Below are 22,599 nucleotides of genomic sequence, written 5' to 3'. Positions count from 1 at the left end.
TTTTATTTATATATGTATATACAGTATATGCACACAGTTTATGGTAATATATGAAAATTGAATATAATTTCATTTGTTTAAATATTTTATTTATGGTGGAGTGGTATAGAAATGTCAGTTGATGCTTTTATGAAGCAGCCAAGTACTTCACTCTTTGGGTCAGCTAGAAGCAGCTCAGATTAGTTTCCAACCTATTCATTGTGGAAATACAACAACATAAAATACATTGAGATTGGAGATAGATTTCAACCATATCACCACCCTGTGATCAGTGCTGTTGTTTTTTTAATTAGATCTAGTAAAAGACACAGTTGGTTAAGAAGGTCTCAGTAAATATTTTCCTAAATGGACAGATTTTAGCACATGTATTTCTTGGTCTTAGTGACACTCTGACTTATTTGGCTAAAACGTAAAACGCTTTATCTCTATGCTGCGATCCGTTACAAATCAGCCCGCGGTCCCCTGGGTGATCTGCCCCGTCCCCACTAATCTGGCCGAGCTGCTGTGATTCCATCACTCCCGTCGAGCCACACAAAGATTAGCCCGACTCTGCGTACAACAGATGTGTCCAGCACTTGATTTGTGCCTGTTTTATTGACTCTGGCCATCTGTTAATACAGTTGCTGGTTCCTCCTCTTGTGTTTGTTGATGCACATAGACAGGGGAGCTGAGTGCCAGAAGAAACATTCAGCGAAGGCGAGATGAGAGACGGAGAGAGTGGAGTTGGAGGCTGGAGAGTAATATTTCATAAGCGGCTGCTGGTTTAAGTGTTAACCTGCGACCTGCTGTATCGCTGCGTCTCGAACAGAAGGACCGGCGCTTGTTTTCAGTTTAATGGCGACGCTGATTCAGGATAGTGAGTTGATAAATGTGCCTCAGATGTTGAATGCTCACAAAACCGTGCACGCTAAAATTCCTTCGCTAGGAGGAAAGTGAAAGATTGCCTGAGATATCTGAAATTCCTCACGGCACCATTGCTCACGGTCCCTCTCAGCGCTGAAGGCGCTCAAGGAGCATTTGCTGACAGCATTCCTTGGATGTTCACTTGTGTGAACTGTGGGCTGGTGCCGTAGGATGCAGGAATCCTCAGCCTCACAGGAGAGTAATGTGTAACAGTTGCCTTAAACCCCCCCCCCCCCCCCCCCCCAGTGGACTGTCACTGTGGTGTCTTTTCACCATCGCCTCTTGTTTCACATAACACTTGTGCCAATGCCTTGGAAGCCACAGAGGTTATGAAAACTTTCACCTCACATTAATTATCCCTGTCTATACGTCCTAAAGCTTAACGGACTCGCTCAGCAAGAATTGCATCATTGGGTCCCTTCGCTCTCAGACAACCTTTGTTTTCTTGCCCATTTCTGGCTCCTTCTCCATTCGCATTCCTGCGACCGGGCTCCTGTGAAGCTGCCCGTCCGCCCCTGCGGATGGGCTTCATGCAGCGGTGCCGCTCCTCGCTACCCACCGTGCTGTGTCACAACGATGTGATTCCTTGACACAGCCGTCACTCGCGAAGCCGAAACCGCAGAACTCCGTGTGAACCTGCTGGAAGGGAGATGGCGCCTCGCCTGCGTAAACACGGTGCGATTGGGGGGGGTCACAGCCTGTTGGTCCTAAATGTGCAGGAAAAACGTCCAATAACGGGGCCTACGGGGAGCGAGCGGAGGCCAAGGCACGGGAGCAAAGGCGGATCACGGCGGCTCCGAGGGACGTATAGGTAACGGGTGGGATTTGAACCTGAATCCTGCAAACAGGAAACTGTTCTCCACAGGGCGGTATCACCTTTGCAAACTTGAATTCACCCCTAAGTCAAATTATTAAGTAGATTTTAAGAAGAAACATTTAAAATGGCCATAAAATGACTGCAGTAACCCGTATGCGAGCGATTCAGGTTCGGGTTCAAGTGTATGTTATGCCTTAATGCATTGCAGCTTCAAATTACATCTTAAAGTGAGTAAACCGAGAACAAACTGACCTCAAATCTACAAGGGAGACATTTAAGCTTTACATGGACACGCTCTGCTACTTGTGTGTTTGCCCCTCAGCCTCTCAGGAGGTGTGGATATCACCTTTTATGTTTTTTACCGCACTTTGCCCCTTCAGCTTAAGGTCGACTGAGGTTTAGTTAGCCCTGATTCATCTCTGCTAATTATGATGACACAAACTGCCTGTGCGCCACCACTTTCACATCACAGACGCAAAGTTATTACTGTATGAAGAGCTGATAAAGACCAGGATGCATGGATGCTAACTGAACAGAGACAGGGACGAATGCATGAAAGGGTGGATGTGATGGTGAAGAAGGAAGGATCAAAGGGGGCTTTGAACTTGATCACAAAAAACACGGCCCATGTCGTGATTATGGATTTTCAATGTGTAGATTTTTTTTTCCACAATTACAAAAGCTTATAGGACCAGTTTATTTTGTATTTATGTGGCACACAATGCAGAAATGCTAGTTGATGTATGAATTTTGAGTGAACTCTTTCATTTTTGCTGTAACACTGAGATAATTGTTTATCTGGCGATTTGGTACATTCACATCAAAGTTAGCTTTTGTCCCTTGGTAGTTTGTTAAAAGCCAGAGGGGCTTTTAAAGGCTGCATGTTTTCTTTTCTGACCACACAATGACACCCTGTTAAACATACTGACATCATTCTGCCCCGCAGTGGCCAACCGTCTTCTACGTCACTGCATTCAAGGAAAGGAAACGCTTTTGAATTTGTTCCAGTTCAGTCTCGTGGCCACTTGCTGCACGCCGTATCCGGTACCTCGCGACCTTCGGGAAGCACTAAATGCTTTAATTGGCACTTAATTAGTTAATCGACCCCCGTGTTGTGGAGAAGGGGGCTGCAGGTGAAGGTGGAGAGGATTGGCCCAAGGTGCTTCCTGTGTCACAGCACCAGTGGAGGTAACCATCAGCCCCTTTGAACTGGGGCACAAACACTGGAAACACTTTCATCGGGCCGATGTGTCATCACAGCCGGGTCCCATGTATATGTATGGGACTGTTTGAAAATATACAAAGTCCAATTTGCCTGGGACAGACCAACCTCAGGATAATGAATCACATGTGATGTGTATCTGATATGGAGCCTGAGTCATCACCAGATGTTTCAACAGGATTACTTCCAGTTCTGGCGGAGAGCGGTGGACTTTCAAAGAGAAACCAACAACTCGCCACCAAAAAGGACAAAGGGGAGCCGTCAACAAACGTTTGCCGCGGCGATGAGTAATATGTAGAGGTTCATAAAAATTCCGCCGTGGAATTCTCTCAGTGCCTCTGGAAGCCAGACCAAAGTGTCTATAATTGGGGTACACACGCCAAATGAGAGGAGTTTTGAGGTCAAGCACAGAAGAGGAAGTAAGTTGGGCATCGGGCCTTTGGATAAAAGCTCACAGGTGGGAATAAGTTCAGTTGTACATATGTAAGCAAGATGTGCAGCTTGTTTGCTCTGGTGTCTGTTTGTATGTGGAGAATGCAGCTCCCAAAGCATAATATGTTTGCTCAGTTAAGGCACAGCAGGTACTCTGGACAGCATTCCCTGTCTCCTTCACTCGGCAACACAACGCACAGGAACCTGCGCGAATGCGTGAACCGAAGACCCAGAGAAACCCGTTCGTGCACACGTGCAAAGGTTTACGCCGCAGCTCAGGTCCCATCCTGCTCGCTGTTCCCTTAGAGAATAATAATAAAATGAGCTTTGGGGGGGGCTTGATCTGTGTGTGGGTTCCTGGATTTGCCCCTGTGTCTTTGCACCCATGTGTGTGCATCAGAGAGCGACGCCCAGCAGGCAGTGTTGTTGTAGGTGAGGGTGAGGAGCCCCCTGATGGGCGGCTGTGGCAGAGAGGCCAGCTTTGATCCGGGGCTGGGGGAGGAGGGGGGGTGGGGGCAGAGCAGCAGGCTGTCCAGGAGAGGGGAGAGTTGGAGCAGGGCTGCAGAATAGGGCCCGGGTCTCTGCTCAGACCCCTAAAAGACCCTCCAACAAACAAGAACAAACACCTGCTTCTCTGGGTCGGACTCATTATTCCTGTTGTGATAGTCTAACTTTGCACATTTATGTGGGATACAGTGTTAGAGGTTGGTGCCAGAAAGTGGGCCTATAAATTCCTTCTGCATTAATTTCCTTTTTGAAACGTTCTGTGGCACAACACGGATTATGTCAGATCTTTTCCAATTCTGCCTTTGATTTCCTCTGTGAGGCGAGAACGGGTCGCACACCAAATAATTGAATAATGTATTTATTCAATAGGCTCTGGGCAGAGTATTGATTGGCGACAGATTGGGTTACGCGCAGAATCTGTGGGACGTCTCGCAAAAGGAGACGACCTAACCAAGGGCATGTGTGCGAGCAGCCGCGCGGCCAGACGAACGTATCCAGACGAGACGCGCGTCTCTGAGGTCATTCCGGCCTCACGTTTGCCTGGAAGGAGGTGCAGCTAATTAGGGCCGTCGCTTTCTACCAATAAAGACGCTTTCGTTCCGATCTTCTGATGCTTTGTTCACCTCATATTCAGATGTTCATTTATGTATCAGTTGAACTTATAAATAATTTTATATACAAGACATGTGTAGCTTATAAGCTGTCCCAGAAAGCCGTAGAGACTATGGTATATAGCAACTTTTATCATGTTGTTGAAATCCTATCAATACTAAAAGTTTAAATTGAATTTTAGTATGGAGCAGTCTTTGAAACGCGGGTCGTGGTATGTTGGGCCAGTTTCCTTTGCCAAGCACAACTGCAAACATCCTTCCCCAAGCCCGGCTTCATTGGCCTTGACGCGCTCCGCCAGAAAATTCAATTTGACAAAATAAATTAATACCAGGACGCCACTTCGGTGGAGCTGCGCTGCAGCGTGATGTCGCTCGTTGTGATAAATGTAAAACATTTGTTAAATGTGTTGGCTGTAGGGATCTATTTTCTTTGATGTTGTCCTGATGCAGCAACAAGAACAACGCGTTAAAAGCGACAACATTAACGACCCAAATTATTCTCATTAACAGTAATATTATTATCAGTACTGCCTTTTATTGTTATTTCTTGCTGTAAATAGTTGCAGATGTTTAATGCAATCATATAATTAAATAATTACCTCAAAATTAAATAATCACTTACTGGAATTAATTGTAAATAGTCTTTTTTTTTTCAAATTAATCGATGGGCTGATTGACATTCTTTAAATGTGAAATTTCAGGCTAATCGTGGTTCCAAACGTTCATTTCGTTAAGACTATAAATTATGTAATGGATGATGTTACTCAGCGGTCTATGATTCATTGAGTACACACCAGCGTCACTAACTGTATGGAAATGAAGAACATGTGTTTCAGCTTTGTTTGGTTCCGTTTTCATGCCGTTGTGCGCTTGCTACAATGCTGAAGAATTATTTTCTTAACCCCTTCTTTCACCTGCATAATGTGCTTTTTATGTTTTAAAATGAGTGACGTCTAAACGAGTATAAGGAGGGATTATGGAATTAAAAAAGAGCGCCGTCCCGCCTCTGCTGGACCCTGAAATGCGCCGTTGGCCTAAATGGTGTCAGGTCGTCTTCGTTGGCACGATAAATACTGAATGCGGGCGGCTGCTCTGTGCAGCCACGCAGGTCCCATCTCCTCACGTCTCATTAGAAATAAGAGCTCGGTCAGTTCCCCGTGTTTGGGAAGTTTAACTTTTTGTCCAGAACAAACGGAAACAATCCAGCTCCCATTTAGCAAAAACACTGCATAGTTTTATTCCTTAAAATGATCATTTGTTAAGAAACTAACTTCTTCTACACCGATGCTAAAACGGACACCGACTTCCGTTATAATTATAGCTATGTTGATCTCCATCAAGAAAGAATGACGCTTGTTGGGCCGCAAGCCGGAGCCCGCTGCTCTGCATGCAATGGGAAACGCTGGCCGTGCGCAGGGCTGTTTAGTGTGGTTTTGGAGGAGGACCGATGCCATATGCGCTGCCTGTCCTGCGTGATGCATGTGCGCCTTGTGGGGTACGCTGAAAAAGAAAAACAACAATTAGACATGAATGTGTGTGTCCAAACAAACGAATCAAAGGCCCGTTGTGTTTGTGGGAATATGACTGGTGGGGGAGAGATCTTCCCCCTTCTCCCTTTCTGTCTGGGCCTGACCTCGCGTTTGAGTCCTGCGGTGCGAGGCCGAGACACACAGATGGGCTGCAGCCCCTCTCACCCTTTTTATTATCAGTCTGTTAGTCCCAGTTCAGCTCCTATGAATCCACTCCAGTTTATTTCAGCCCAGTAGCTCAATTCAGCCGAGTCCCAAATATTTCTCGCACACAAATACGTGTACAAAAACGTGTTTGTCTGTCTGTGTGCGTGCGCGTGTGCGCGTGCGACCGTCTCCCACAACAAACAAACAGCAGTCGGTCCACGCCTGTCCCAGACTAGCGAAAATACAGCGGCGTTCTGGTTTCCCTGCGCACACGTGAGGATGTGGTTGCGCTCCATCAAATGTAATAACAGGACCAAGCAGCTGTCATCTAGGTCATATTGTCCGAAAACAATGTGACGTGTAATGATTTAAATCCTGCCCGCATTTGAAAATGGAAACTATAGTGGGAATAAAAATAAAATAAAGACAGAATTAACTGTAGGAGGGAATAAATCTCATATTGGGGACAGCGTTTTATGAAAAATGGACAAGTGCACTGTTGGGCTGCAGAGAAATTGTGTTTTTTGTTATTTGTATTTATTTGGAGTCCGTCTCTGCTAATTGCTCCGCTGCAACGTGCGCAATCTTGCACGTGAAACGTGTGAACTGTCAGCGCAGCCTGTGTGGGCCTGCAGCGGTGAAAACCTCATGTCCGTTTAGCTCCGCTGCACCGACACCAAACTGTCTGAGGCTCAGACATGGTTTCTGTCCCTCCCAACCTCCCACGCTGCTCGGGGAAGGTGCGAGCGGCAGCAGCAGCGGCGGCGGCGCGGCTGAATGGAGCGGGGAGGCCAACAAAGCGGTGGGGGGGGGGGGGGGGGGGGGGGGTGAGGGGCGACCCGGTCGCACACCAGTCCGCGCGTGATGCGAGTCTCCGGTGGTCGAGACGAGGCGGCGCATGGGGCCGGGGGCTCCCGCTGCATTATGCAGTAATAGGTTTGGGACGACCTAAACGATTTGTTGACTGGGACAATAAATCTGTTGTGTGTTTCTTGGCACGCCGAGGGGAGGATTACAAGTTGTCACACAAAGGAATGCAAATTGCAAGCCAAACTCTCCGAGAGGCCTGTGGAGCGGCCAGCTATTTGGAGCCTTCGTGCGGATCTGCTGCTTCTCGCTCCCTCGAACTATTTTATGTTTCTCCATTAGTCCTAATAACTGTGAAGGGCCTGAGAGTAGCCACTGTATTCACCCCAAATCAATGGCTTTCCCGCACCGGGCCCCATAGACCTCCGCATTTGCATTCTATCAAGTGAGGTGACCAGCAGGACAATTGGCCTGAAGTCTCTTTCAGGCCGAATGGAAGATCTTGAATCATGAGTGACATTTTTCTCGCTGCATTTTTTCGTTAAATAAAACCCCCTCTTCATATTATGATTAATTTTACGGACGGATTTTCTCAATTTCTCACTGGAGGTAATTCCAAGTCCGTGAAGTTTTTTTTTTTTTATTATTGTGTCCGCGTTGCGGAGGAGCGCGGCCCGTCCTTCATTCACACCTCCTCCTGGCGACCGCACGACGAACTGCAGAGCTTCCCCGACCCGGAGCCCGTCAACGGTGACCCACAGCTCCGCTCCGCTCGCGGTGGTCCCGTATCCGTCCGGGCCCGCTTGTGTCCCAGGCGGAACCGGACTGCGGTGCGCGCGCCAGCTTCCTGTCAGGCGGTCGGACGAAACCGCAGGACACGGATCAACACGGAGACGGCGGGGTTATTCCTCCAGTAGCCGGCCAGAACCACCGCTCCTGGAGCTGGGAGATGTAGGCGGGTCAGATTACTGGGCTCCGGTGTCAGGCCATCACGCTGACGGTCCAAAAGAACCTCACCGTAAAAATAACACGAGGCTGCGTCTTTCCCTCTGGAAAACGAAGCCAGCGCATCAGCACGAGCCTTCACGACAATTCATTTTTACAACAGAATTTAAGCTTCAATTAAATTAAATCTAGAGAAACTTTGTGGCTATAATGAAAAATACATAGTGGTGAGCAGCAGATTTAATACACACTGAATACAAGAGAAACACTTTCTGGAAAAAAATATTTCTGAATCACCTTTTTAATACTACCTTATTCAACTATTCCTATTTATGCCTGTGTTTATTTGCCAGTGTGCAGAGGCCTCTGTGTGTGTTGGGTCAGGTGTGCGTTGTAAATGGGACAATATCTAATTTCAGGCTCTAATCTTGTAAAAGTGAAACTGCTGTTACCTGATTCCTGTAATGAGGTTCTGATGGTTGATTCATAACTGTGATTGCAAGAGTCAGTTCCATATTTTGACTCAGTGACGGGTTGTTTTAATTGGCGAAAGGTCTGGAAAGTGTGGACACACACACACACACACACACACACACACACGTTATTTATGCTCACGCCACTCAGAAACCGCACAAAGCCCCTACGACGCTGCTCTCAGTTCACAAAGCATTGTTTGCACGTCTTCAGCCATTTGTCCGAGGTTACCACAGCCCCGTTCCTTCTCCCCCGCTTCTTTACACTGCACAGCAGAGATAGTTTAATTAAAGAACAACATTATCTTAGAGCAGCTGCACTCCTAGCAGCGAGGAATGCCCTGTTTTCAGTGTCGCGTCAGGAGAGAGAGAGAGCACCCTCCTCCAGCCTATATGGCTCATGTCCTGCCAATAGCTTTTAATGGTGCGATTGTAAAACATCTTGTCACATGATGGAGTTACAATGATGTTTTATAGCCCACAGCTTTCAAAGATGAGCCACGATATTGCCCCCCGTAACTTTTAAAACAGCCTCAGTGTGTGCAAAGCGTTGCATAACGCCAAGGACTATTATTTTCAGATGCTCACTCAAAGATAGAGCATGTGTGTTCTGATGTGCATCATAAAGGAAGCACTTAAACACACACACACACACACACACACGAAGGAGCGGGCTCATGCAGCAGGACACCGTTGCCCACCTCAGTCACCCCCTCCTGAGGATTATGTGATTTCCATTATCTCCCCGTTTTTAATGAACACTGGTCTGTGAATAGTGATCTGATGACCAGGTGAGGCGCGGTCAGCCGCGCGGCGCCTGGGGCCGGCAGCGAGGGCGGGACATTTGAATAACATTTTTATTCCTAATCAACGCGATCGTAACCCCTGCAGAACAAAGGCATGAATATCCATTTCCAAGGAAAAGAGTGAGTGCCCTCTTCATGCCCCCCTCGCCCCTCGGTGTACTGTACTCGTTACCCTGGTAACCCCATGGGCAGAATGCAGATCAGGGGGACCAGCGAAGCGGGCCCTTGTGTCCCCTCACAATTCATCCTGATGATGACTAACACTTTTGTTCATGGAGAGGGCAGGTGGGAGTTACTACGCGCTTTAAATCATCGCCCGTCAGATATCTCCCCTTCACTTTCCCACATCCGTATCTCTTCTCTTCTTCAGCTCAGCCTCTCTCTGTTTTTCTATTTCTTCCATTTGGCCTTTGTTTATGCCCCTTTTCTCCCTTTTCACCCTCCAACGCACTCAGGGATCGCCGCTCGTCCCACACAGCTCCCTCGCAGCAGCCGCGGCGGCGGTTTGCGAGGGGTCAGTGTTATCTAAACAGACCCATTGGGCTATTTGCTATAGCACCCTCCATCAGGCAGGAAGCGCCGAGGAATCAGCGCATCACTTCAATCAGCCACGGCAGCGCGCAATGAATTTATAATGGCCAGAGACGGGAGAGAAACGAAATCAGGTGAAACTGGAGCGAGGCGAGGAGGGAGACGTGGGGAGAAGGAGAGGGAGAAGGTGGACAAAGAGCCAGAGGAGAGCGTGGGTCTGTGGTCTGGGACGAGCAAGTGGACTGTGGCTGTAAAATCTAGTGTGTGTGTGTGTGTGTGTGTGTGTGTGTGTGTGTGTGTGTGTGTGTGTGTGTGTGTGTGTGTGTGTGTGTGTGTGTGTGTGTGTGTGTGTCAGAGGTTGTGCACACACACTCATAAAGCTCCTTTACATGCAGTGGGCGGAATGTTTTGTGTTTAAATGTACATACAGTAAAACGTGTGTGCGTGTGTGCTGCGCGTGCATGTGTGTGTGTGTGTGTGTGCGTGCGTCCGGTCTGGTCCAGTCCGTGTTTGGACTGACAGCCGGCCCCTCGCTCCCCACCACAGCCTCTGCCCTTTGACCACATTAAGCGGAGCAGTCAGACTCGTCCCTGTCTTCTCTTATCGCCTGGAATCAAACATTAAACGAGGGAGGGGGCCAGCGTTGCTCATAAAAGGCAGAGAAATACGAGGAGATAAAGACGGGCAGACTTCCAATGTCACTGAGAAAGTGAAGACGAGGCGAGGAACCGAGGAAGACGCAGCCTCCGAGGAGACGGTGACATGAAGGAGGGAGCGACGGCTTCTCGCCACGTGGCTCCGTCCACGAGCTCCTGCTTCCTGACGAGCCGCCGCCGCCGCCGCGGGTGTCCGACACAGGGGGCGGAGCTTAGGCGAAGGCAAACAGGCCCTTTTACAAGGACCATTCCACGATTACCTGTTACCTTGACTGTTGTGGTTTTAAGAGCGCTTTGGCCTTGGAGTTACCTGGATACACCTGGAGGAGAGCGATAAAATGGGCTGGGGGGTGGAAACACAGGGGGAGGAGGGTGGAAACACAGGGGGAGGAGGGTAAGCTCACATCTGAGCGGCCGCACCCGAACCTCCATCTGCCCGTGTGCTGGTGGTGCCCACACGCGCTCTGTCTGTCTGTCTGTCTGTCTGTCTGTCTGCATGTCTGCATGTCTGCATGTCTGTCTGATCTAATAAAGCCACGCTGCAGTGCTCATTGGTTTCATCAGCTGAGCCTATATGGAACTCCGACACCCTGTCCTCTGTGCACACACGCACCATTCCAGGCAGGTGGTTTGCTGATAGTGATGGGTAGGAAAATATTTGATGTCCCCAGTCTGGCCATTTAACATTCTCACCCCGTGCTATGACCTTAAAGTGTGTGTGTGTGTGTGTGTGTGTGTGTGTGTGTGTGTGTGTGTGTGTGTGTGTGTGTGTGTGTGTGTGTGTGTGTGTGTGTGTGTGTGTGTGTGTGTGTGTGTGTCTCCTTAGCTTTTAGCCCCAGCTAGCCTCTCAGGCCCTCGCCGCCCCATTCACACGCGCATGCACACACATACGCGCTCCTATTAGCGCAGCCCATTTGACCTCCACCTTCTCCCTGACCTCCAGCTCCGTCCCAGAGGGAGCAGGTCACCGGGCAAAGTGTGTGTGACAGGGCGGCGCTGTCTGACTGACCGTGAGCAAACACTGATGGTCAAACACACGGCCTCCTCCGAACCCTCCTCTCCTCCTCCTCGTTTCCCTGATGAAGCATAAACCATTTTATTTATTAAACCTTGAACGTATTAGGGCCCAGTCGTGTTCCTTCAATCACAGGCTATTTGACGTTCTATGCAGCCGTGCTCCTTCCCCTTAGTGAACTTTGATTTGTTTTTCCGTGCGATGCAATATCTCCAGCTGTTGGAGCCTGAGTGGAGAATGCAGGCGTGTTCCTCACATTTCCATTATGTCAACTTTAAACATAATACTTACTCTTAAATGCTTCGCCTCCCACATGCGAGTAGCCGTTTCCTCCGCCGCGGGGACTCCCGAGGTGTCGGACGGAGCCAAGTGTCGGCGCTCGCGCAGTTGGTTTTGGTGAATTTCATCGGAGGGAAGAAATATCTGCCGCTGCAAAGTAAACGCTCGACGGCCGAGCGCTGTTTTGGGGAATTCCTTTTTCCACACGCCTCCGTCCCGAGGTCGTCTGCTGAAAGGAAACAAGGGCTCCTTAATCAGCAGACCTTTCCCCCGCCAGCTCCCGGGTCAACTGATGGCCCACGCGCTTTGTCGCAGGAGAGCAGCATAAAATATATGTTTATGAAAAGGAGAATTAATCACAGTGGGCATCTTTGGGTAAAGTCATATTTGTTTTTATCCCCTTTCTCCGGCTCTATGCAGGAGGGCTTTCATGTGCTTGCAATTAGCATATTTCATTAGCGTGCGTGGTGTCACCGCTGCAGCATCAAAGCGCCTGGCTCCTCGCGTGTGCTCCCGCCGCCGCCGCCGCCAGGGAAGTACACAACTATCTGTTTTTTTCCCCCCCAGAATAAATTTGCCCGCGCCTGTTTTTGAGTGCACTCTCTCCCTCAAGCTGCTGTCAATATCAAAGAGAACCCATTCCGCATGTGAAGTGCCCCTTGTGCAGAATAATAAAGCAGTGCATCATGGCAGAAAACTGTGGAGCACAACAGCCGCGCCGCCGCGTCCAGGACGCGCTGGTTCCTCCCGTCTTTGTGCCTGCCTCGCTGCCCTCGCTGTCGCTCGCCCCGTCCGCCTCTGGCCGCTGCTGCAACGTATGGGTGGACTGTTCAACGTATCCACGGCCTCTCGGGCGGTGCACAAACGCGCCGTGTTATCACTTTTTGCGATCGAAAGCGAACCCAGAAACTTGAAAGCTGATGTGGTTCAGCTGAGCCTCCTTCTATCGCGAGGTAAAACACATAAGTGCCGCGCTTTGGGCTGAGTGACATCTTCCATTAGCAGAAACACAGCGGCCAGCGGAGTGTATTTACTGCAGCTTCGCTGACGGAGGCTGTGTAAACACGGGGCTGCATCCCTGACAACACAATTGCAGATACTTGGCTGCTTAGGAAAGAACAACAGTGGTCATGTTCTCTGGGATGAATGATCAAACGGCCGGTCCGAGTCTCTCAACAGCTTCACTGCAGTGTACCAGATTCAAACCTGATTTATATAAATGCGATTCATTTCATTTGTGAAGTCAACGCCAGCTCTAATAATGGGGTCGGACGCGTCTCGGGCGGCTGTTTGTCTTGAGGCCGCACAAGGTCACAGGGCTCAGTGTGGCTCAAAGGCACGCGGCTTCAAGGGGACTGGGACAATGGGAGAGAGTAATGTCTGAACCAGCACAAACAGGGATGAGCGGAGGGTCGGCGGCGCTCGGCGGCGCTATCAGCGGGGCCATCACACGGAGGAGCTGTCGGCCCGGACCAAACACACTGCTGTTTTCTCAGAGCTTTATGGCCGCCCTCGGCTAGACAGAGCGTCACATCCCTGCGCGGCGCGGGGTGAACATTCACCACACAGGACATGAGGGCAGACTGAGCTCCCCACAGCTCCTAATTACAGATCCAGTGATTTAAAAAAAACAAAAAAAAAAAAACAACCTGTTCTGTAAACATGTTTGAGCAGAGAACCGGCACGGAGCGGCCGCGGTGCAGCTCATCTGTCCTCAGCGTGTGTGCATGCGTGCATGTGTGTGCGCTGCAGTTTTTACATTTCCAACCACGCACTTGAAATGCTCTCAACAGCTCCGGCTGCCGTGGATCGATGTTCACCTTGGTTCTGGTGACTTTCACTCCCTGCGAGGCATCGATCACAGACGAGGCCTGTGGAATCGCTACTGTTGTGTATTAGTGCGAGATTAACAAGTCAGTTGTTGTCATTTCTGGGACTCGCTCAAATCACCCCGACGTCCTCTCCCCTCAGTCTGAGTCTTAATCCTTTAACCAGAAGTGATTTTTAACAACTTCCGGCTCCACTTTCAGTCAAGTGAATGGGTCTGAATCCTGATCCACTGCAGGCCCGGGAAGCCTTAACCTTGGAGTACCCCTCCCTTCCCTAGAGGTCCAGGCCGACGTGGAAGGAAAGCTGGGGGGGGGGTCACGGGCTGCTGGAGGTGTGTGGAGAAAGCAAGGGCCTGCCACATTATATGCTTTAACATGACTGGCAAATCCAGCACGGTTAAACAAACTTAACCTTCATTTGTGAAACGGTGCAAATCAAAGGGCAAAAAATGACTTGTGCAAGTAATTACCACTGGTGGAGAGCAACAGGGCAGAGGGGGGCTGGAGGGAGGGGGTGCAGATGCAGGGGGGGTGGGGTGGTCAGCGGGACAGACAGCAAGGCGTTAACAAGTTGAATGAGAGGAAATGGGAATCATTTAAGGCGAGGGGCATTTTTAATGAGTTTGCTCAGAAATTGATTTTCCACTGTAATCTTTTATTTATATGCAGCTGGTAGCGCGCCTCCGGCGAGTGAGGGTCAGCCCTCAGGGCGCCCTGTCAAGGCCCCCGCTCCCTCAAACAACACCCCAAAGCCCAGGGAAAATGGTATTCTAGCTAAGGCAAATATTGTCCTGTCTTGGCTTAAGGGGCGAGGAAGCTGTTTGTTCTTAAAGATGTGCTCGCCACGCTTTTTTCACTGTTTAAGAGGAGCCCGAAATGCTCATCTGAGCAATAAGTATGACATTAAAAGTTCTTAAAACTAATTGGTAGAATTAAAATTAAATAGAAGCATTTAATTATATAAAGAGTTTTTTGTCTCTTTGTCTAAAAATACAATGCCATTCTTGGTTTTAATTTTGTGTTTGGCCTGAAATCAGAAAAGCAGCTTCAGTAGACTGGATTTGAAACTGCCCAAATTGAAGGATTAATTCAATTGTATTCATTTCAATAAACCTGCAGGATTCAGCAAGCAGCACCTGCCTGTCTGCGTGCATGTCTCCAGAGGAGCTGGCTGTGAGGCCTTGAAGCAGGTCGTAGTCTGCGGTTCTCTTTCGGCTCGTGTCGCTGCCGAGACTAACACGCGACTCTAGCGCCCTCTGGTGGTGGACGGTTCTCACTTTAAGCAACATCCCCACTTTACAAAGGGTCATTTGAGGGCTTAGTTTTCAAGGGTATAATGTCTCTGCAAGGAAGGTGTATATACGTGTAAGTGCTGTTTTTCTAACACAGAATTTAAATTCATACATGAATGTATAGTTTGTGTTACTAAACAAACATACAACCATGTCCCTGGGAGCTCTGAGCCAAGATTCAGCAGCAGGTCACTGACACTGTAATTAACTAATTTAAATGAGCAGATGATGTCTTAACCCTAGATTTCAACATCTTTGTGAAGCCTTTATAGTGATTGACCTTGTGACCTGTTGTACTGACATGCCATCACCGCCTTTAGCCTCATAGCTAATACACGTGACCCCCTGTCATGTGTATGTTCTCTCAGCTACAGCCAGCAGGTGGCAGCTTAACATCAACTATGCTTTGTGTTTCCCAGTATTAACAACATCATTAATGCACTAATCATTTGAGTTATTTTTCCATTAAATTATTTTTGCATGTGTATGTACAGTATAGAATTATGCTCATTCTGCATCTGCTTGCTATTTTTGCATAGGCAGCATCAAGTAGCTCTCCTGTGGGACCACTGCTTTTAATCCCAGTCCTGTAACATGTGGAAGTGTCTTTGCCTTTTTGTTTCCTCATAAATGAGCAGCAGCGTGAAAGCCTTTGTGTGCAGTAATGTGAAAGGCCGACATCAGTGCAGACCATTAACTGTGTGAAAGTCATGATCCACAGCATTAGTTTTCAGGTTTTATTTATTCATTTATCTTCAAAATGCAAGAAAATATATTCTTTCTTCCAGAAATAATAAATATACAATATTTCTTTATGAACAAAATGCACAATTTACAAAGTGGAACCAGGTGCTCCACCTCAACACAGCACTGCTCGACTGCATACATGAACTCGGTTCTCACAGACTTATAACTGTTATTAGTATGTTCTAGTATTTGTATTAGGGTCAGTCACATTCTATACAAAATTACAATTTCCATTAGGTGGAAAACTCCAACAGAAATACAGGTCTTCTTTGTGCTAGGTGTCTGTTATTATATCATAATACTTTCATGGGGTCTGAGCACTCTGCTGTTTACAGTCCAACACAATCCAGTCAGTGTTTGTTCCGTGGCTCAGAGCTTATTCCACACACTGAGGTTTTCCTTGGCCTCCGTGTGGTCCAGGCCGACAGCCTCCTCAGAGGTCACGCCCGTCTCGTGGTCAGCAGGTGGGGAGCAGGAGCACGTGTGACAAGGCCCAGGCCAGGAGGCAGCACAGGCAGCGTGCACCGCGGGCCGAGGCGGGTTGAGCGGAGGTGGGCTTCTGGCTGGAGGAGGGGGGGGTGGGCCGCCGCTCGCCGGCCTGCGTCTCCGTCCGCCTGCGCTGCTCCTGATGGGTCAGCGGAGGCTCCACCGTCACGTAGCCGTTGATTATCCGTATATTGGGTGGTGCGGAGGTGCTGGACAGAGCAAAGACACCGTCAGGTATGTCTCCGTTGTCAGTCGGACCTTTAAGTCTACGCGCCTGACGTCTCACCTGTCCCCGATGCGCACCCACAGGTCGCTGAAGAGCCGCGGCCTCCCGTGACCGTGGGGGGCCTTGCGGGGCCTCTTGTGCCGGCCGAACTCCTCCAGCTGGCTCAGGCTGTCGGGGAGCAGCATGTGGGGCAGCTCCTCCTCCTGGAGGTCGCTCCCCGCCTCCCCCGCCTCCCCCGCCTCCAGCTCCGGCTCCGGCGGGCCGGTGGGCCAGGCGGCGGGAGGGGCCGTGGGGCCGGGTCCGTCCTCGCCGGGTCCGTCCTCGCCGGGTCCGTCCTCGCCGGGTCCGACTGCAGGCTCCTCAGCTGCTTTATTTCTGGGGAAGGAAAAAGAAGCGCGGCGACGACGCGGGCTAATTAAAAACCAAGCCATTAATTACTTTTACATTCCTATAAATCCCCTGCGACCAGCTGACTTGAAAAATAAGCATTAGTGCATTTCTCAAGGCTGTTTCACTTCTCTAATTTTTCCAAATTGCTGCCAGTAAATGTTATTGTTTGTGGTTTCTGGCCGGTCCATCGCTCTCCACTTACTTCACCTTCAATCAAGGACGTTAATACCACATTGGACTCCCTGCTCTATAAATGATGTAGTGAGTGGTAGAAATACACAGCGCGCAGCACTGGAGGAAGCTGTAAGTCCTGCGGCCATGCTTGAAGCAGACCACCCAGAATCCCCTGCTTCTCCTCCAACTCCTCTTACCTCCGCTCATCACTCATACTTTCTACAGCCGCGTGACGCACATGTGACTGCGTGGAGCATCCAAGCGCCCGCTGTTCACCCGACGCAGAAGGAAGCGCTGGGTCGTCACTCGCTGACTGTCAGACTGGGATGTCCTGCTACCAGTATGACGTGACGGGTGGTAGGACCGACCCCAGTCATAATTTGCACTGCTCATGCATAACTCATGCTGCCGCGCTGTTATGAATGTGATGGTCTTATTACAGCCCCCCCCCCCCCCCCCCCCCCCCCCCCCCCATCCAGGGCTCAGTGGCTCGGTCACAGTGATGATAGCTCCTGGCCTGCGGTCAAGCTGCTGCGGAGCCAAACCCAGCTCTCGTCCGCTCCGTCTGTCACTCATGTAATCGCTCCTTAAAACCATTTTGCCGGTAGCACCGCCCGAGGCTGAGGCACCTCTCACTCAGGCTTGTGGTGTCTTTTCCTGTCACAGCACCTTGTTCCAGGGAGCTGGGGGCGTCTGTGCACGGGCGAATGCGTGGTTGTGTGTGTGCGCGCTGGGAGTGTGTGCGACCACAGTGAGTCAGTCCACTTGTCAGCTTTTAAACCAGAACCACTGGCTGGAGACCACAGCTCTGCAAACATGGTGGAGGGAGATAGAGGAGCTATGTTTACAGCTGTAATTTGCTGTTGGACCTTTTTAAGTCTTGGCTGAGTGTGCGTGGAGTTTTTTTTTTTTTTTACAAAGCGGCTCACCTTGTTGCTCCCCTGTTTTTTACATTTACACTCGTCTGCTTTATGGGCTCATGAATCCCCCCCTGCTCTGTGCCAGTGGACAGAGGATGCACGTACCCACACACATGCTTTGGGACGAAATGCTGCAGGACGTAAGCCAAGCCTGTGTGTGAGAGGATGGAGCTATGCTGTTCACCGTGCATCACTGCAGAGTGTGTGTGTGTGTGTGTGTGTGTGTGTGTGTGTGTGTGTGTGTGTGTGTGTGTGTGTGTGTGTGTGTGTCGACCACGGCACCAGGGGCTGGTGAGAACTCGCAGAACCGCAGCTGGCAGCTCCTCTTTATCAGGCGAAGGAGGGAGGGAGGAAGGAAGCGAGGAAGGAAGCGAGGGAGGGAGGGAGAAAGGCGCCCAATTAAAGCATTTTTGTCACCGAGCATAAATCTACGGAGGTTCAACGCGCTGCCAGTCGGATGGAGGTGGACGACGCAGGCTGTGCCTCTGTGTCTGACTGTGTCCACATGTATCTGCATGTCTGCCAAAAGCTGAGCACAAAATACTGCGCGAGGCTGTAACATCCTCGGGGTGATGTTAGTACATAGACGCGCTGTTCCATTCATTATCTTGTCAGGTTTGAACAAACTCATGCTGCAGTCTGTGACTGATTACCTGCTCAGAGCTGGATTCGTCCAATACTCATAATTTACCTACAGTACACTGGAATTACTCCGGCTCCAAAATAAAATACCATGTATCATCGCTAATGACTCTGGCGGTTTCCATGATGTCAAACACATTTCTAAGGCGCTCCCGAGCGATCACCTGCATGTTTTAATGCCGCGCTCTTTTGTTTGGTTGTAACCACTGCTACTCACACGGCGACAGGTTCTTGGTGATCAGAGGGCATGTGCACAATCTGGTAGCCTTCCTGTCTGAGGATGTCCAGCACACTGTGGTTCCCCAGGAAGTGGCCTAAGAGAAGAAAGACAGATACGTGGCTTCAATCACTTTCCTTTGAATTAGATTTAAGAACAGCAGCTCCTCAGTGGTTGAAACGGAGGTATCTTAACTCGTGCAATCAGTTCATGGTCCCCACAGGATGGAATGAATGGTAACTGTGTGCAGAGGCACAAAATGGGTCACTCAAATACACAGTAAGTGCACTGCTGGACCCATTGTTGTGACCTCCTGCCTCCCCTCTGTCTCGTGCTCCCTTTCACCTTGTGTACAACGCCTTCAGTCTGACACCAACATGCAGAAATCAACCCCACGCTGATGAAAGCTTTCTTTTTTTTATTTCTCCCATCAGCAGATAATCCTTCACGTCACTCAACCCAGCAATAAGCTGAGTCGCAGCCTGACATCACCTACACACAAACACCTACACGCACGCACGCACGCACACACACACACACACACACACACAAACACACACACACACACACACACAAACACACACACACACACACACAAACACACACACACACACACACAAACACACACACGCACACACACACACACAAACACGCACACACACACACACACACACGGTCTGGAACAGAAGAATTCACATTTGGGCTCACGCATGTTCACAAACCTTTGCACACAGAGGAATTCAGACGCTCACACACCTTGACTCTCGGCTGCAGCTTATTAAGAGCACGCTGACAATGTTCAAGCCTCTTGCTGGCTTTTTTGTCCGCCCGCCCCCCATCACCCCGCCCCTGCACCCTCTCAGCTCCTCACTGCCAATTTTATCATTATAATGTTCCTGATCATTCCAGAAAGTCAGAGAAATGAGGCACACGGTGTTACACTTTCTTGGCAGCTGAGTTCAAAGGCAGCACCGGGAAAGACTGTGGAGAGAGAGAGAGAGAGAGAGAGAGAGAGAGGAGGCTTCTAACAACACAGCATCGGCCAGATCAGATGGGATTACACAGAGCACAGAGAGTGTGAGTTTTTGTCTGGCTGGAGGTGGGTGTGCGTTCTTGTTTTGTTATGCTGAAGCAGATGAAATATCCCAACAAGGCCACGAGTGAGGACGTGCTCCTCATCCCAGTGGCATTAAACTTTAACTGAGATGTTAGGAGAAAGCATTACCGCAGTGTTTAAACCAAATGAAGCATCCTTCTGGTGCAACGAGCCACCGGAGCCAGAGCCGCCTCACTCACACGCTGATAGATTCAACCCTCACGTCTGTGTGTTTGATTAATTTCTAGAGGCCGGGGGCAGAAAAGCACACTGTGGGTATGAGGTCAAGCTGACTGTTGGATGCACTGACTGCCTTCCTCTGTGTGTGTGTGTGTGTGTGTGTGTGTGTGTGTGTGTGTGTGTGTGTGTGTGTGTGTGTGTGTGTGTGTGTGTGTGTGTGTGTCCAGTAGATCTCGATACAAACCCAAAAGGCTGTGACGGAAGTGATGCATCTTGTGAGCTTGTGGCTTAAACCACGTACAGCCACTTTCACGCGTCGCACTAATCCCTTCTTCTCGCCGGCCTTTTGTCATCACAGCCATGAAGCACCTCAACCTGACACGTAGACCTCAGTTTAAAAAGTGAACATGGTCCAAGCTTCACTTTTTGCAGCGTGTGGGGAGTTTCCCCTCTTGCGACTCCTGAGAGCAGAGTTAATGACCCAGCTCTTCGTCTGCTTAACAACCTTTCCATCGTGATTTCCACTACTTCCAGTGGCAATATGTGTTCTGTCTGTGTTTACACTCGCCAGCTCCCGTCTCAGGCCTATCTCTTTATCTGTCTGCTTTTCCAGACGCAATCACGTCTTCTGCTGCTCGTCTGGGTGTCACTGTGGTTCTGTGTCCGTCCTCTGCTTGTTTGCTTTCCTGTCTGTTGCAGTTGCGTGTGTGTGTGTGTGTGTGTGTGTGTGTGTGTGTGTGTGTGTGTGTGTGTGTGTGTGTGTGTGTGTATGTGTGTGCGTGTGCGTGTGCGTGTGTGTGTGTGTGTGTGTGTGTGTGTGTATGTGTGTGCGTGTGTGTGTGTGTGTGTGTCTTTCTGGTTACCACCCAGGCTCGAGCCGTGTCAGCAGCTCTTCTCACACCCACCATTGCACTCCTTCACCTGTCTGCTTCCTCTGTTCATCCCTCCCTTCCTTTCTACAGCCTCTCCTTCAACCTCAAAGGGCGAGCGAGCCATAAACTTGCACAGTAAGAGATTTATGATATTTTTCTGTCTTTGTACAAACAAATGTGTTTGCAATCACATTGTCTGCAGATGGATAAACTGATATGTTGTAGTGGTTAAAGACAATCCCACATGGATTGCGTGCCGTGGACCACCGCCTGTGAAAATTGCATAAACCGAGCACAAACTGTAACAAAGAAACAGAGGAGAGAATAAATAGGCAGTTTAGTGGTAGACTGAGTGGCTGAAAACAGGGAGGAGGAAAATGATCCTGTGCAAGGAAGTGATTGGAGGTGGAGAAGGAGGGCGAGGAGAGATGGAGAGTGAGGATCGCATTGATGTACGCCCTCGATCCGGCCAGAGAGCATGCTGGGTACTGCTGCTGCAGTACTTTACGGACCAAACAAACAAACTGTTGGGGAAATCCCTCTCATCTCCCCTCGTCTCAGCGCCTTGAGCATTTATTAGTGGTGATGCAATGTGATCATGATTAGCACGTGTCTCAGTTTACAGCTCACTCTTGCTGTAGTTTGTATTTCTTAGGGCTTTGAATCCAGCTTTATAACAGCTGCAACTGTGTGGGACAGGGTCACTGGGTTTGTATCTGCTGACTGCAAGGCCTCACTGAATCACAGCTACATTTTGCTGTGGTTCACTTTTAGTCAGGTCTGTCTTTTAATGCCAGGTTCCAACTGTGGCTGTTCATATTTGTGTGCTGTAGCGGTGTCTAAAACCTCCTCTAACTTATCCTTCACAGCGCGGCCGGTCCCTCTTCCAACAACATATGAGTAATGCTGCAGAGATTTTAATAAGGCCAGCATCCCTGTTCCTCGCTGTGAAGGTTTTACAGCGCTGGGATCCCCCCGTAAATCACATCACAGCATTTGGTTCAACCGAGAGGAGCCGGAGAAGCAAGGACCCACAGCGCTAGCGCCTTAAAACACAGAGAAACAGGAGTAAACCGTGGATTTTATTTACAGGACTTATTTAATTTAGCAAAAGCAACAAGAAGCAGTTAGCGTGACTTGTGTAACTGGATCTGCACGCTGTCTGTCTCTTCGGGCCAATGTTAACGCTCCAAAGATCAAAGCGAGCCGGATGGAAGCACCCGCGTGTTTATGAAATGCTGCATTAAAGACACGGCCTCCGCAGCAGAAAAAGATGAGCCGTTCTTTCAGATGCTAATGAGCCGCGTAATCTATGAACACACCAATGACGGCCGGTGCAGTGTTACCACCCAAACAAACCCGGCATTGCTGTGCCAAGGTACAACAGGACAGATGATTTAGCATTAGCCCAATAAACTGAAGCAAAGAGTACGTTACTGTATATATAACAGCCGAGGGACAGAGCTTCTTGTTTCATGCAGAGGCCGGTGGAAGGACGGCCTTGTTCTGGCTGGAGGGGGAGAGTGACACCCGGCCCGGCCCGGCCCGGCCTCAGTCATCGCTTCAACACCACAACACCACAAGCGACTGCGAAACATATGGTCCTGCTCTGCCTGCACAATGGGCCTTTATAGGCCTGCGCAGCAGAACGTACAGGCAGAAACCCAGCTCCATCACAACCGTCCAAAAGCGGCTCAAACGTCAAAACAAACAACACTACATGTGTATTTTCTGACAGTAACTAAAACCTGCCGGCGATAAATATCTCGTATGACTTTGTGTACGGAACGCACACAAACACGGGCGCGCGCCAAGCGGCGTCTGGGCCGCGGCCGTGTCAGGAAATTC

The 22,599-nt window shown here is 49.6% G+C and overlaps 1 protein-coding gene and 1 long non-coding RNA gene across 2 annotated transcripts in view; one reads left to right on the top strand and one right to left on the bottom strand.

Moving 5' to 3' along the window:
* Window positions 1–22,599, top strand: part of LOC114853293 (uncharacterized) — a 58,705-nt gene that overhangs the window by 32,097 nt on the left and 4,009 nt on the right. The gene's annotated exons all lie outside the window — the stretch shown is intronic.
* trabd2b (TraB domain containing 2B) overlaps window positions 15,525–22,599 on the bottom strand; it is a 36,111-nt gene continuing 29,036 nt past the window's right edge. The window contains exons 5-7 of the mRNA XM_029146506.3: window positions 18,604–18,700; window positions 16,321–16,635; window positions 15,525–16,243 (exon numbers count right to left, since the gene is read on the bottom strand). Coding sequence (XP_029002339.1) covers window positions 16,006–16,243; window positions 16,321–16,635; window positions 18,604–18,700 — 650 coding nt within the window. The 3' untranslated portion in view covers window positions 15,525–16,005. The remainder of the gene's footprint in view (window positions 16,244–16,320; window positions 16,636–18,603; window positions 18,701–22,599) is intronic.

Source organism: Betta splendens, chromosome 4 (genome assembly GCF_900634795.4).
Source record: "Betta splendens chromosome 4, fBetSpl5.4, whole genome shotgun sequence".
Lineage (NCBI taxonomy): Eukaryota > Metazoa > Chordata > Actinopteri > Anabantiformes > Osphronemidae > Betta > Betta splendens.
This window is presented reverse-complemented; position numbering and strand designations above follow the sequence as displayed.